This window comes from Abramis brama (genome assembly GCF_963993115.1).
Source record: "Abramis brama genome assembly, chromosome: 12".
NCBI lineage: Eukaryota > Metazoa > Chordata > Actinopteri > Cypriniformes > Leuciscidae > Abramis > Abramis brama.
In genome coordinates this window covers 3,808,364-3,821,419 of record NC_139974.1, presented here as the reverse complement: position 1 = coordinate 3,821,419, position 13,056 = coordinate 3,808,364, and the positions used below count along the sequence as shown (strand labels likewise).

At 35.5% G+C, this 13,056-nt stretch overlaps 2 protein-coding genes across 3 annotated transcripts in view; one reads left to right on the top strand and one right to left on the bottom strand.

Moving 5' to 3' along the window:
• The window catches only part of LOC311093954 (uncharacterized protein), a gene marked incomplete at its 5' end in the record, with an annotated part of 471,534 nt that overhangs the window by 133,010 nt on the left and 325,468 nt on the right, over positions 1-13,056 (top strand). The window lies entirely within an intron of this gene.
• The window catches only part of LOC311093933 (protein NLRC3-like), a 72,975-nt gene that overhangs the window by 38,727 nt on the left and 21,192 nt on the right, over positions 1-13,056 (bottom strand). The window contains exons 4-8 of one of the 2 annotated variants that reach the window (XM_084131611.1): positions 9,217-9,390; positions 8,384-8,557; positions 5,881-6,054; positions 5,075-5,248; positions 3,915-4,617 (exon numbers count right to left, since the gene is read on the bottom strand). In XM_084131611.1, the coding sequence (XP_083987737.1) occupies positions 4,605-4,617; positions 5,075-5,248; positions 5,881-6,054; positions 8,384-8,557; positions 9,217-9,390 (709 nt within the window). In that variant the 3' untranslated portion in view covers positions 3,915-4,604. Of the gene's footprint in view, positions 1-3,914; positions 4,618-5,074; positions 5,249-5,880; positions 6,055-8,383; positions 8,558-9,216; positions 9,391-13,056 lie in introns of those variants that run through there. The other variant, XM_084131610.1, reaches the window with a different exon arrangement.

Genomic DNA, 13,056 nt, shown 5'->3' with positions numbered 1-13,056 from the left:
AGAGGGCACTCCACAACAGACTATTGTCATTCCCTCACAAACTACATTTCCCATAACTCTCTGCCTGGACTCATCATCCCTGATTGCATCCACCTGTGTCTCATTACCTTGTTTAACTCGCCCTATTATAGCCTGGTTTTCACAATCATGCCCTGCAAAGTCTTGTACGTGTAACACTGGATTCCTGAGTGTTTCCACTGTTTTCCATGTTCCTGCTTTTCCCGTTCCTGTCTCACCCTCTGGATTTGTTTGTTTGATTGGACTGATTTACTGTGCTCTGGCCTTTTGCCTGTCTTTTACTACAATTGTGGATTACCCTTTCATTAAAACACTTCATTTGGATCCTCAAACTTCGTGTCTCGGAGCAGTTCTTTACATCACATGATATACATGTATGGGCTGAAATATGTGCCACCAGAAACTGAATTTGAATCAATTATATTTGAATTTGAATTGCTAAACTTGAATAATTGCATTGAAAAACTGAATTTGAATCACATAATTTGAAATTGTATTGTTTAATTTGAATAATTGCATTGAAAAACTGAATTTGAATTGTATAATTTGAAATTGAATTTATTTATTTGGAACTGAAGTCCAATACAATTTGATCCTCACTGAAAATTCAACTCTCTATATATCCTCACATTCCGTTCTCACAATTCAGATTCAGATCACCAAATTCAATTTCAAGTTACTGTGACAGACATCCGGGTAGTTGGAGGATGAAGGAAGAGCAATCGAGCGCAGATCGATAGATAGAGTTATTCCTTATATATATATATATATCTGCCTGAATCAGCCTGAAGCCTATAACTATATATATATATATATATATATATATATATATATATATATATATAGTTATAGGCTTCAGGCTGATTCAGGCAGATATATATATATATATATATATATATATATATATATATATATATATATATATATAAGGGATAATGTATATAGCGAGGCGGTTGTTATAGCGAATAACAACCCCGACAGGTCTTGAATCAGCCTGAAGGTGTTGTTATTCGCTATAACAACCGCCTCGCTATACATTATCCTGCTTATTACATGGCTACCTACAAAATAAATAAATAATTTGACACAAATTATTGATTTAAAAAGTTTATTGATTTAAAAAGATTGTATTGCTTCTAAGCAAAAGATTGTAAAAAATAGTCTGTTCCGCGTCCATAGCAACGCTTTGTTTTTCATGGCAACGGTGTGATATACTTCGCAGCGGTCTGTTATCAAGAAATAACAGACCGCATTCTACATTGGAATTCAACCAAGCCATGTAATAAGTATATCACACCGTTGCCATGAAAAACAGAGCGTTGCTATGGACGCGGAACAGACTATTTTCTTCAGCAAAAGAAAACTTCCTCCAGCAGCGTTTTGGCTCCCAGGAAGCGGGTAGTAAGTCTCTAGATCCTGCAGCCGCAGACGAACTCTGCTGCCCCGCTGTAGTTTCTCTCCGTCCGCCGGCCACCGGCAAAGGCAGTGGAACTTCCCGCCGAAATATACGTACTCCCGATCACCACTATGTCTTTGGCCGGTCCCATCTGGATCAGCGGGGACCGGTGCAGCAGCGAGGTGAAGCTGTGTTCCTGCCCGGGAGAAGAGACGCTGCGCACCTGTGAAATGTTATCCCTTGCTGTTATTTTTTATTTTTATTTTTTTCCATTTCTTTCGTTCTAACATCCATAAGCAGCACAACAGTCTGGCATATTAGTGCTGAGTGATGATCCTGCGACACTGAACTCTATCGATCGATATCGATCTGCGCTCGATTGCTCTTCCTTCATCCTCCAACTACCCGGATGTCTGTCACAGAAACTTGAAATTGAATTTGGTGATCTGAATCTGAATTGTGAGAACTGAATGTGAGGATATATATAGAGTTGAATTTTCAGTGAGGACCAAATTGTATTGGACTTCAGTTCCAAACAAATAAATTCAATTTCAAATTATACAATTCAGATTCAGTTTTTCAATGCAATTATTCAAAATAAACAATACAATTTCAAATTATGTGATTCAAATTCAGTTTTCCAATACAATTATTCAAGTTTAGCAATTCAAATTCAAATATAAATTATTCAAATTCAGTTTCTGGTGGCACATATTTCAGCCCATATACATGTGCCACACTGATTCGTCAATTGTGTATAGAACACTAGTTTAGCGACATGTGAGATTCAAGGTTATTAAATGGTTTGAGGAAACCGATTGTCTTAAATGGTTTAAGTTAATCAAACTCAGAGTAATAAAATTACATAAGACAAAGCAAAACCTATTGGCACAAAATAATGACAGAACAGGAGGGTATTCTTAAGTATTTATCAAAATACAACATTCACTTCACAAAATGTTCAACTTAAAGCACAGTTTGACTCACAGACCTGTGACAAATCAATACAAACATCACCAACTAGTGTGAGATCACCCGAATATTTCTTGCGCAATCTACATACAAAGAAAAGTCATACAAGAAATGCTTCTCGTCTTCAGTCTTCAGGTATTCATAGTTAGATTACAATAATTACAGAATCTCTCTGTCATTGGAATATTACTCCATCTACCTGTTTCTATGGCTAAACAGTGCCCTGAGCATCTGAACAAGAACAAAGATCGTAGAATATAGTTGTTTTATGCATTCTTGTAATCACAAATAAATGGAAGCAGGCGCAACTGTGTTGTCTTTTTATGTGAAATGAGTCATTGTAGGCCGTATATTTCATCCACTGTGTTTGTTTGGTGTGCTACCCGAAATCTATGCATTCACCACAGACTTTACACCAGCATCAACTCTTCTCCGTTTGGATCACCCTTGTGGATTATATTTTTCCCCCTTTTTTTCAACATTTTCAACTATTTTTGTCTGAGTGAGTTATTCGCTACGACGAGACTGTGGTCGCGACTGAACTGACTTTGAACTGAATTTTTTTGCACTGATTGATCATCGCTGGATTACAGGTTTCTTATATTCATTACACCCACATTATCTATTTTCCCATATATTCAGTTTGTGTTAAGGACTCTTTGGAGCTGTTTTTTGGTGATTGTGGCGTAGGCCTATTGTTGATTTTTTGGTATGCATTTGTTTTGAACTGTTGTTTGGCAAATATACTTGGATGTGGTTCCCCTTATTTTTTGTGTTTCATTTTGTCTTTAATTTGAAGTGTTACAACGGAAAGCTGGAAATTTCCATCAATGGCGGGGAAAGAGTTAATAGAGAGTGATGAACAAAATATTACAATAATAGATTACCACAAATTAAAGAGGTAAAAGTAATAGTATAAGAAATAGAATAGAACAGAGATAATAGAATTGAGACAAGCATTAATATAGTTAATTTGACAGATAAACCTCACATAGAAAGATCTAGTTAGTTCTTTCTATCTCTTCATCCAGACATTAATGCTGTTCCTCAGATCAGTTGATTTCACAGGTTTGTCCAGAACGGTCACTCTTCATGGACACACAGCTGGACTCTGAGTTTCATCTCTGACGGCTGAATCGACTTATAATAGAATACAGCTAATCATTCATATACAAGATTTAATGTGGAGTTGGCAATAGATTAAAGACAGCATATGAGAATGTATATTCTGCAACTGAACATGAAAACATGATTAACCATTTTATTACTGAAAGGTGTCCATAGATTATGAATTCAAATTTAAAAAATAGATTTTCATTTAACATTTAAAAGTGGCGATGCATCATTGCTTTTAAATAAAAAAGAAATAAAAGGCAATAGATGATTTAATTATGAATGTTACTATAATCAAAGGCATTTGAATATGTTTGGTGGGCTGAATTACTCAAATTAAATAATTAAATAAATATTATATATGGAGATGTCTGTAGTAGAGCGTTTGTAGTATTAATGTCACTTCTGTAGAAACAAAAGTCAAGTCACCTTTATTTATATAGCGCTTTTTACAATACAGATGTTTTCAAAGCAGCTTTACAGTGATGACAGGAAAATAATGCATCAAAGTTTGTTCCTGCTGTACAACAGATCTAGAAGAAAATACTGTCATAGTCCATGTCAAGTAAGTTCAGTGTTTATTCATTTCTGTTGTAAAAAGGTTATTACTTTAGTTCATTTATCTATACAGCCGCTCTGGAGAAAACCGTGATGTCATCGTCCAGCTCAGTTAATTTCTCATATAATGATGTCAATGCAGATCAATAATATTGTTGAATATTAAGTGTCTCCAACTAAGCAAGCCAGAGGCGACAGTGGCAGGAACTCAAACTCCATCAGTGACAGAATGGAGAAGAAAACCTTGGCAGAAACCAGACTCAGTCGCTCAGTTCTCCTCTGACCAATGAGCGAACAGTGTATGATTATGATTCAGGCATTACAGGTCAGAGGTCAGATTGGATCTGAACATTTAGAATATTTATCCAGTTCATCGGGTTGAAGGTTTCCTTGTTTGACTTTGGATGAAGGATTGGATCATTCTGTAAAGTTACACACACATGTGTGTGTGATGATCACTGTGGGTTTGTGTCTGTTGATTCTGTTGAATGTGATTGTGTCTGTAGAGGCTCTTTATTCTCCATCAGCTGATCCAGAGAAGGTCAGACTAACATCTAAACCTGTTAGTAAAACACAGACAGTCAAATGTGTGCGACATTATTGCATTATCCACTTTAGAACAACTAAAAGAAACTACTTAGATGATTAAATGAGAGATTATAATATAATACTGAGATACACGATTGTTAAAGCTTATCTATAATCCTGTATGACTGTCCTCTTTCTGTGTCACTGGGTAAGTTTTATTTATGATAAAGAATCTAGTGATAAATATTTACCATTATCTTTTATTGCAATTGACATTGACAATGATAAAAGCAAAATATTGACTTGTTTGAAATAAAAAGAAACTTGAAGATATTTGATTGTTGCTATAAACTATAATGAAAAAATAAATGAAGTTAACTCTTATTAAACATGTTTTTAGTGAGTAATTCACCATCACAATGAAAGTAAACTAAGAAACTAAATTAACTTTCAATTAAAATATGAACAGTTTTAATCATCACTACTCACAGAAGCGTCTCAAGTTTATAATGTGGATCCTCCTTCAGATCAGAGAGCAGCTTCACATCTGAGTCTCTTAGATTATTTCCATCCAGAGTCAGTTCTCTCAGGTGTGAGGGGTTTGATCTCAGAGCTGAAGTCAGAGCAGCACAACCTTCATCTGTAACACCACAATTACTCAACCTGTAGAGAACAATGACACTCTTTAGTCTCTCAGTTCAGGATCTACAGCTCAGATAAGCAGAACTTTACAATCAGAGACTCAATCCACGGCACCATTAACAGGTCCAGTCTAAAGTTCAGTCTCCATTTGATAAAAATTGCAAGAATATTCGATAACACTTTATTTAACAGTGTCCTTGTTACATATGTTACATGAACTTACCATAGTAATAACAGTAAATTATGCATAATTACACGCTACTAACCCTCAACCAAATCCTAATCCTACCCTTACCCTATAGTAAGTACATGTAGTTGCTTAATATTAATCAGTACTTAAATATATAATTACACTGTACCAATGACACCTTAAAATAAAGTGTAACCGAATATTATTTTTTTATGCAAATACCCAAAAATCATCAACATATCTGTATATGAACACGGCTGTCACATCTTTACATAATCCAGTCATGTTTAATCTATCATTAATATTGTAAAATGATGTCAGACACATTGGAAAGAATCTAACAAAACTAAAATCAACATTCCCATTAGTAATTTAACAGTAGATTTTTATTTATTTTTTGTATGGCAATCATTATTTACCATTAAAATAGAGGACTATGTTGGGACATTTTATACAATCTTACCACAGTTTCTCCAGTTTACAGTGAGGATCCTGCAGTAGATCAGAGAGCTGCTTGACTCCAGAATCTCCTACTTTATTATATGACAGACTCAGTTCTCTCAGGTGTGAGGGGTTTGATCTCAGAGCTGAAGTCAGAGCAGCACAACCTTCATCTGTAACACCACAATCCCACAACCTGTGGAGAACAATGACACTCTTCAGTCTCTCAGTTCAGGATCTACAGCTCAGATCAGCAGAACTTCACAATCAGAGACTCAATCCACGGCACCATTAACAGATCCAGTCTAAGGTTCAGACCCACTTCTACAAACTGCTTGAGCGGGTTAGTCTCCATTTGATAAAAATTGCAAGAATATTCAATAACACTTTATTTAACAGTGTCCTTGTTACATATGTTACATGAACTTACCATAGTAATAACAGTAAATTATGCATACTTGCATGCAACTAACCCTCAACCAAATCCTAATCCTACCCTTACCCATACCTGCCAACCTTGCAAATAATATTTGCGTACCGACAACTGGGGTGTATTGTATGGGCGGTTTGGACGACGACACACATGCATTATATAATTTCACTGCATATAATGTGTGCTGGTCAACTAGTCTAAAATTAAGAAACCCCTAGAAAACAGTAAAAAAAAAAAGCTATTAAAAAAAGATAAGAACATAGGAACATTGTGTACAATTAAGATAGGCTAATTAATTAATTTTCCAATATCCAAATATGATACTAAATGCCACAGGGAAAAGGGTTTCTATTTGTGACGTGCTGTCTTTGCATTTGAACATTGCACATTTTTAAACGGGACACGCATTAGCTGAATAAATGTTAGCCAATACAAACATATTTATAGAAAACAGTTGCCAATGAATAGACAGGAGTCCAATAATAGCATAACGAATCACTTATTCTAAAAATAATATAAAGTATAAGTTCCGAATCCAACATATAATGAGGGCTGTGTTAACAGTAATTTAACGTCATTACTGCGTTAAATAATTAACTGCGTCCGTCACTTAACGAATTTTAAAAAACAGGGATGGATAATACAAAATGCTTTTTGACAAAAAAAACAAACAAGCAAGAACAAAATTTAAACTTAGCCCGTCAATTTTCATTTTACAATGATCTTCTCTCTGCGTGAGAGAGCTCGCGCAGCACTGCTACAACGGTACTTTTTAATCCATAAGTAATTAACACGTTAGTTTTCATACAAAATAAATATGTAACATAATAAGGTACTTTAGTTATAATTAACTCAATAACGTAACACATACGTTTCTCAACACTGAGAATGAATGAATAAATAAACGCCTGTTTCTCCATACTCAGACTTATTAGGCTAATCCACAAATCACAGCACTTTCATAATCACTAAGCCATAGCGATTTCAAGATTTATAGTTCAGCATTACTTGAGCATTTTATTATTTGCATGACTGAATGATGTCTTCCTCTTTTCTGAGTGACCATGAATAACTTAACGGAGTATTTTAAGATAATGCATGCAATCTGTATGATCATCGAATCCATAAGATTAAGTTAACTCAACAATCAACTTTCCACATCGAGCCCAGGCCGTTTACCTTCAGGAGTCAGAAGTACCGTACTGTACTGTCCTCGCTTATGACATCAGTCAGACGGCGGCCGCAGGAGTGGAAGGGGGATCGAGAAGGAATCTTTATTGGTGTCGATTTTCATTCTCTTTTTAATGATAGGCCTTACGCATCTGTCAATCATCCCCGCTTGCTATTTGGGGAATGAACCCAGCGCTATGATTGGTCAAACTCTTCTTCTTTTGCTGTAGCTTGATTTGAGAACAGCGCGTGCACAGAGGCGTCACCAGGTTTTTGCGTAGTTAGAGTGACAAATCGTACCAGCGTACTTTGAAGTCAAAATGCGTATCCGCTACGCAAAACGCGTACAGCTTGGCAGGTCTGCCTTACCCTATAGTAAGTACATGTAGTTGCTTAATATTACTCAGTACTTAAATATATAATTACACTGTACCAATGACACCTTAAAATAAAGTGTAACCAAATATTATTTTTTTATGCAAATACCCAAAAATCATCAACATACAGTGCTATGCATAAGTTTAGACACCCATACTAAAGTTGACTAAAAAGAGGAATAAAATTTGGATTTTTCCTAATTTTTTTAATTAAGGCATTAAGTTCAGATTCCAAAAGATGATTTATTATTCCTCTTTTTAGTCAACTTTAGCATGGGTGTCTAAACTTATGCATAGCACTGTATCTGTAAATGAACACGGCTGTCACATCTTTACATCATCCAGTCATGTTTAATCTATCATTAATATTGTAAAATGATATCAGACACATTGGAAAGAATCTAACAAAACTAAAATCAACATTCCCATTAGTAATTTAACAGTAGATTTTTTTTTTTTTTTTTTTTTTTTTTTTTTTTTTGTATGGCAATCATTATTTACCATTAAAATAGAGGACTATTTTGGGACATTTTATACAATCTTACCACAGTATCTCCAGTTTACAGTGAGGATCCTGCAGTAGATCAGAAAGCTGCTTGACTCCAGAATCTCCTACTTTATTATATGACAGACCCAGTTCCCTCAGGTGTGAGGGGTTTGATCTCAGAGCTGAAGTCAGAGCAGCACAACCTTCATCTGTAACACCACAACCCCTCAACCTGTAGAGAACAATGACACTCTTCAGTCTCTCAGTTCAGGATCTACAGCTCAGATCAGCAGAACTTCACAATCAGAGACTTAATCCACGGCACCATTAACAGGTCCAGTCTAAGGTTCAGACCCACTTCTACAAACTGCTTGAGCGGGTTAGTCTCCATTTGATAAAAATTACAAGAATATTCGATAACACTTTATTTAACAGCGTCCTTGTCACATATGTTACATGATCTTACCATAGTAATAACAGTAAATTATGCATAATTACACGTAACCCTCAACCAAATCCTAATCCTACACTTACCCTATAGTGAGTACATGTAGTTGCTTAATATTACTCAGTACTTAAATATATAATTACACTGTACCAATGACACCTTAAAATAAAGTGTAACCGAATATTATTTTTTTATGCAAATACCCAAAAATCATCAACATATCTGTATATGAACATGGCTGTCACATCTTTACATCATCCAGTCATGTTTAATCTATCATTAATATTGTAAAATGATATCAGACACATTGGAAAGAATCTAACGAAACTAAAATCAACATTCCCATTAGTAATTTAACAGTAGATTTTTTTTTTTTTTTGTATGGCAATCATTATTTACCATTAAAATAGAGGACTATGTTGGGACATTTTATACAATCTTACCACAGTTTCTCCAGTTTACAGTGAGGATCCTGCAGTAGATCAGAAAGCTGCTTGACTCCTGAATCTCCTACTTTATTCCCTGTCAGATTCAGTTCTCTCAGGTGTGAGGGGTTTGATCTCAGAGCTGAAGTCAGAGCAGCACAACCTTCATCTGTAACACCACAATCATACAACCTGTAGAGAACAATGACACTCTTCAGTCTCTCAGTTCAGTAAACACTGATATAAATGATAAGATATATATGAATTTCTCTTTTCTCCTCAACAGATTTGTAAATGAAAGCAGTTGTCACCTCTTCACATCATCCAATCATGCTTATAACTATTTGTTGTGGAAAATATGCAATTGTCCTGTTACAAGTATGCCTTTTTGTAAACTAGTTAACCTGTAAATAATAAACCTATATTTAATTGAAACTAAGAAGCTCGCCTGCCAAAAGTATTTGATTTCTAAAATACTGAACTGAACAGATCATGAAGAAGTCTTCTGACCTATAGATTGTGAGAATGAAAATTCAGATGCTTATGATTTAGGACAGTTAAAGGTGTCTAGAAATACACACCATAAAACACTATCAAAAGTAAAATGAGCTCAGATGCTTTGGAAATAATCTAATGAAGATTAACCATCCTTTTCAGTTACTTGATGGTAAACTTTTTTTTGTATATATCAGTGTTTCCCATAGGTTGAGAATTTAATTGTGGTGGGCAGGGCGAAGTGGCGCGGCGTTTATTGAGCGGGTTCAGAATAAACTAGTCAAACAAAGGTTTATGAACTATTTATTACACAAAATACTCAATACCCTTAACAAATAACTTAGAAATAATGTAGAAATTCATATTATGAATATGTTTGGGTGGTTATTAATAATAATCATTTTTATTTGTATAGCGCCTTTCCAACACCCAAGGTCGCTTTACACAGATAGGTGAGGTGACAGAAGGGGGTACACGAACAAAATGCTGAATTTTGCTATTGATTTAATTCTGCCCCACCTTTAAATAACAATAAAACTGAGTATGTATTTCTATCAAGTAAAATGCCGTAAATGCATGACATCCGATCAAATTACCTCAATCTTTTGCAGTCAAAACTGACTGCATTCACACAAGCAGCGTGGATGACCAACTTTGTGAGTTTAGATTATGTTGCCTTGGCAAATCGCGCTATACTGCCGTTCTCGACCACGTACCTTTGTAAAAGTGGGGATTTAGCACTTACTAGCATGAAGAATAAATAAAGACAAAGACTGTGCATAGAGATCGATTTAAGATTCAAACTCTCTTCGATCAAAAACCCTGTGTGAGTTCCTATGTTTCATGTTAATCACATTATACGAATATCCACATGATTGTATATGTGACATTGATTTTATACAACAGTTCAACAAACGAAAGGTATTAATATTAAGTGATGTTCATTTTCAACACAGTTTTGTCAGTATTTTTTTTTTACAACAAAATAATAGCTCCAACGAAAGCCACAGCAGAACAGCAGCATTCATTCAAAAATACAGCTATTTGCTTCGTTACTATATGAATGAATGACTCGATGACTCACTCATAAAGACAGTGACTTACTGCCACCTACTGGCGGTTTTAATTTAATATTTAAAAGCGTCACTTCGTTTTAACAATCATTGCATATTTCTCTATTAAACTTTTTTTTAATTTAAAGCATTATTTATTTTATAAAGGTATTTCTAAAAGTAAAAAATGCACTGGAAAAATCGATTCAAGGGGGCAAATATTGTCCCTTACTGAAAAAGGTGTGACTGAAGAGAAGGATGTAGCCTAAGTAGAAGGACGTTAAAAGCAATACACATACCAAGGGCAGAAAGTAATATACAGAGGTCACTTGCAAAGTTAGTTTAAAGATACAAACAAAGAGGGATTCAAGCAAATGGCAGCAATAACAAAGTATAATTTACAGACTGTGAGCTGAAGTGTAATATTCAGAGAAAAAAAAATGTTTTTAAGAGGTTTTTGAAGGAGAGAAGGGTGGATGCTTGACGGATGTCTTGAGGAAGAGCATGCCACAACGCTAAAAGACCCGATGGCTCCCATGGTTACCAAAATATTGAAACTGACTGAATATGGCACAGCCCCACCTAAGATATTTTCCACCAGCCGCCACTGATTGTAATGAAAATACAAAACGGAAGACAAAAGACAACGAGTGCAGAGCTGTAAAGGGGTGAGGCTACATAAGGTCTACAGCAGTGGTTCTCAACCTTTTTTGGGCCAGTGCCCCCTATCCAATATCCAGGTCCCTGAACTTATTGAACTACAGAATATATTTAAATTATCCATCAAATTGTCATTTTCTCCTTACTGTCTTGTGAGTTAACAATAAGCCTGACCAGTAAATTACTTGGTGAACAAAGAAAACAATTTGGCATTAGGGATTGGAATTAGTTAATGCCTAAAATGTAAAAGTTTTACCTTACAAATATAATTTAGTTTAATTAATTTTAAAATTCATTGCCGGAGTGAATGGGAACATGATTTATTGAAAATATTTGAAAAAATATAAGTGTTTCATTAGTCAATACTTTTTAATGGCTTGTCAACTTTCCATTCCTCCGCTGCATGATTCTTGTCAGTGCTGGATTCTAGGCACCACTGGATTGTTGTCAGCGCGAAACAAATTTTTGAGCATGTGAATGCTGATTCTAGTCAGCGCTGGATTCTAGTCAGTGCTTGAGCACTGGTCTATGACTGGAAAAATAATAGAGTCGTTGCAAAAGTAATGATACATAGTTTAGGCTACATGTTGCATTAAACTGGAAGATTTTAGAATGTTAGGCATTCTAAATTTAGAATATAATTATTTTACAAGTAAACATTTAATCTTGTCTTGCCTGGATCTTTGGCAGGGGCGCGGGAAACCTTTTTTTTATTTTTTATTTTTTTTGGGGGGGGGGGCAGTTTTGAATAAGAAATAATATCAAGTCGTCAAAATACAGCTCGTCAAAATTCTGCGAATCACAACAAGCGTATCGGTGAGAACACTCATACTGCTTTCAATCGTAATGCAATAGAAATGAGCACAAAAAACCTGCCTAGTGCCAACCTACAACACTGACGGTGGACTTGTGGTCAGGAGTAGAGCAGCTGAGGACGAATGTTTGTTTGTTTTTTGCACACTGCTAATGTATTCTTTCACGCGTACCATAGACGCGCGTGCACACACAATATGACACTCTGTGCATATGTTTTACAACATAATTAAACATACATAGTCCTAACACTTTTTAGGACCTCAGTTAAAGCTGCTCGTGAACCGATCATCTCTTCCTTCTAGTTAATTTATACCATCAAAAAAACATGAATGAACACAAGAAGGAATGTTGTTTTAACCGCGGAAAGACGTCAGGACACGCCGTTATTCAAGTTCAAATCCTCCAACGTAACTCTCCTGACCGCTTTGTCAGACAAAAATGGTGGATGGCGGATTATGATTGGTCAGATCACCTGTCAATCAAATTCCCTACGAAAGGTCAATTCCCCAAGGAAGAGAAAACGACTGAAATTTCACTACATCTTTTTATGAGTAACAATTAATCTTTATTTGGTGTTTATCTTTCATGGACTCTCAGGATTCATTGAAATAAAAACAGGATAACTTGCCTGAATTAGGTCCTGAATTAAACAGCCGTTTAGCATGCAGCTGATGATGTCCAGTTCGCCGCTTTGTTCACGGTCATTTCATGATCAGTCCATGGTCGACGCAGCGTGCATCTCTCTCTCTCTCTCGCTCTCTCTCTCTCAAAACAAAATGTTTTACGAAATTTACACGGATTTACGCAGTTTACACGGGTCATCCAACTGAATTGT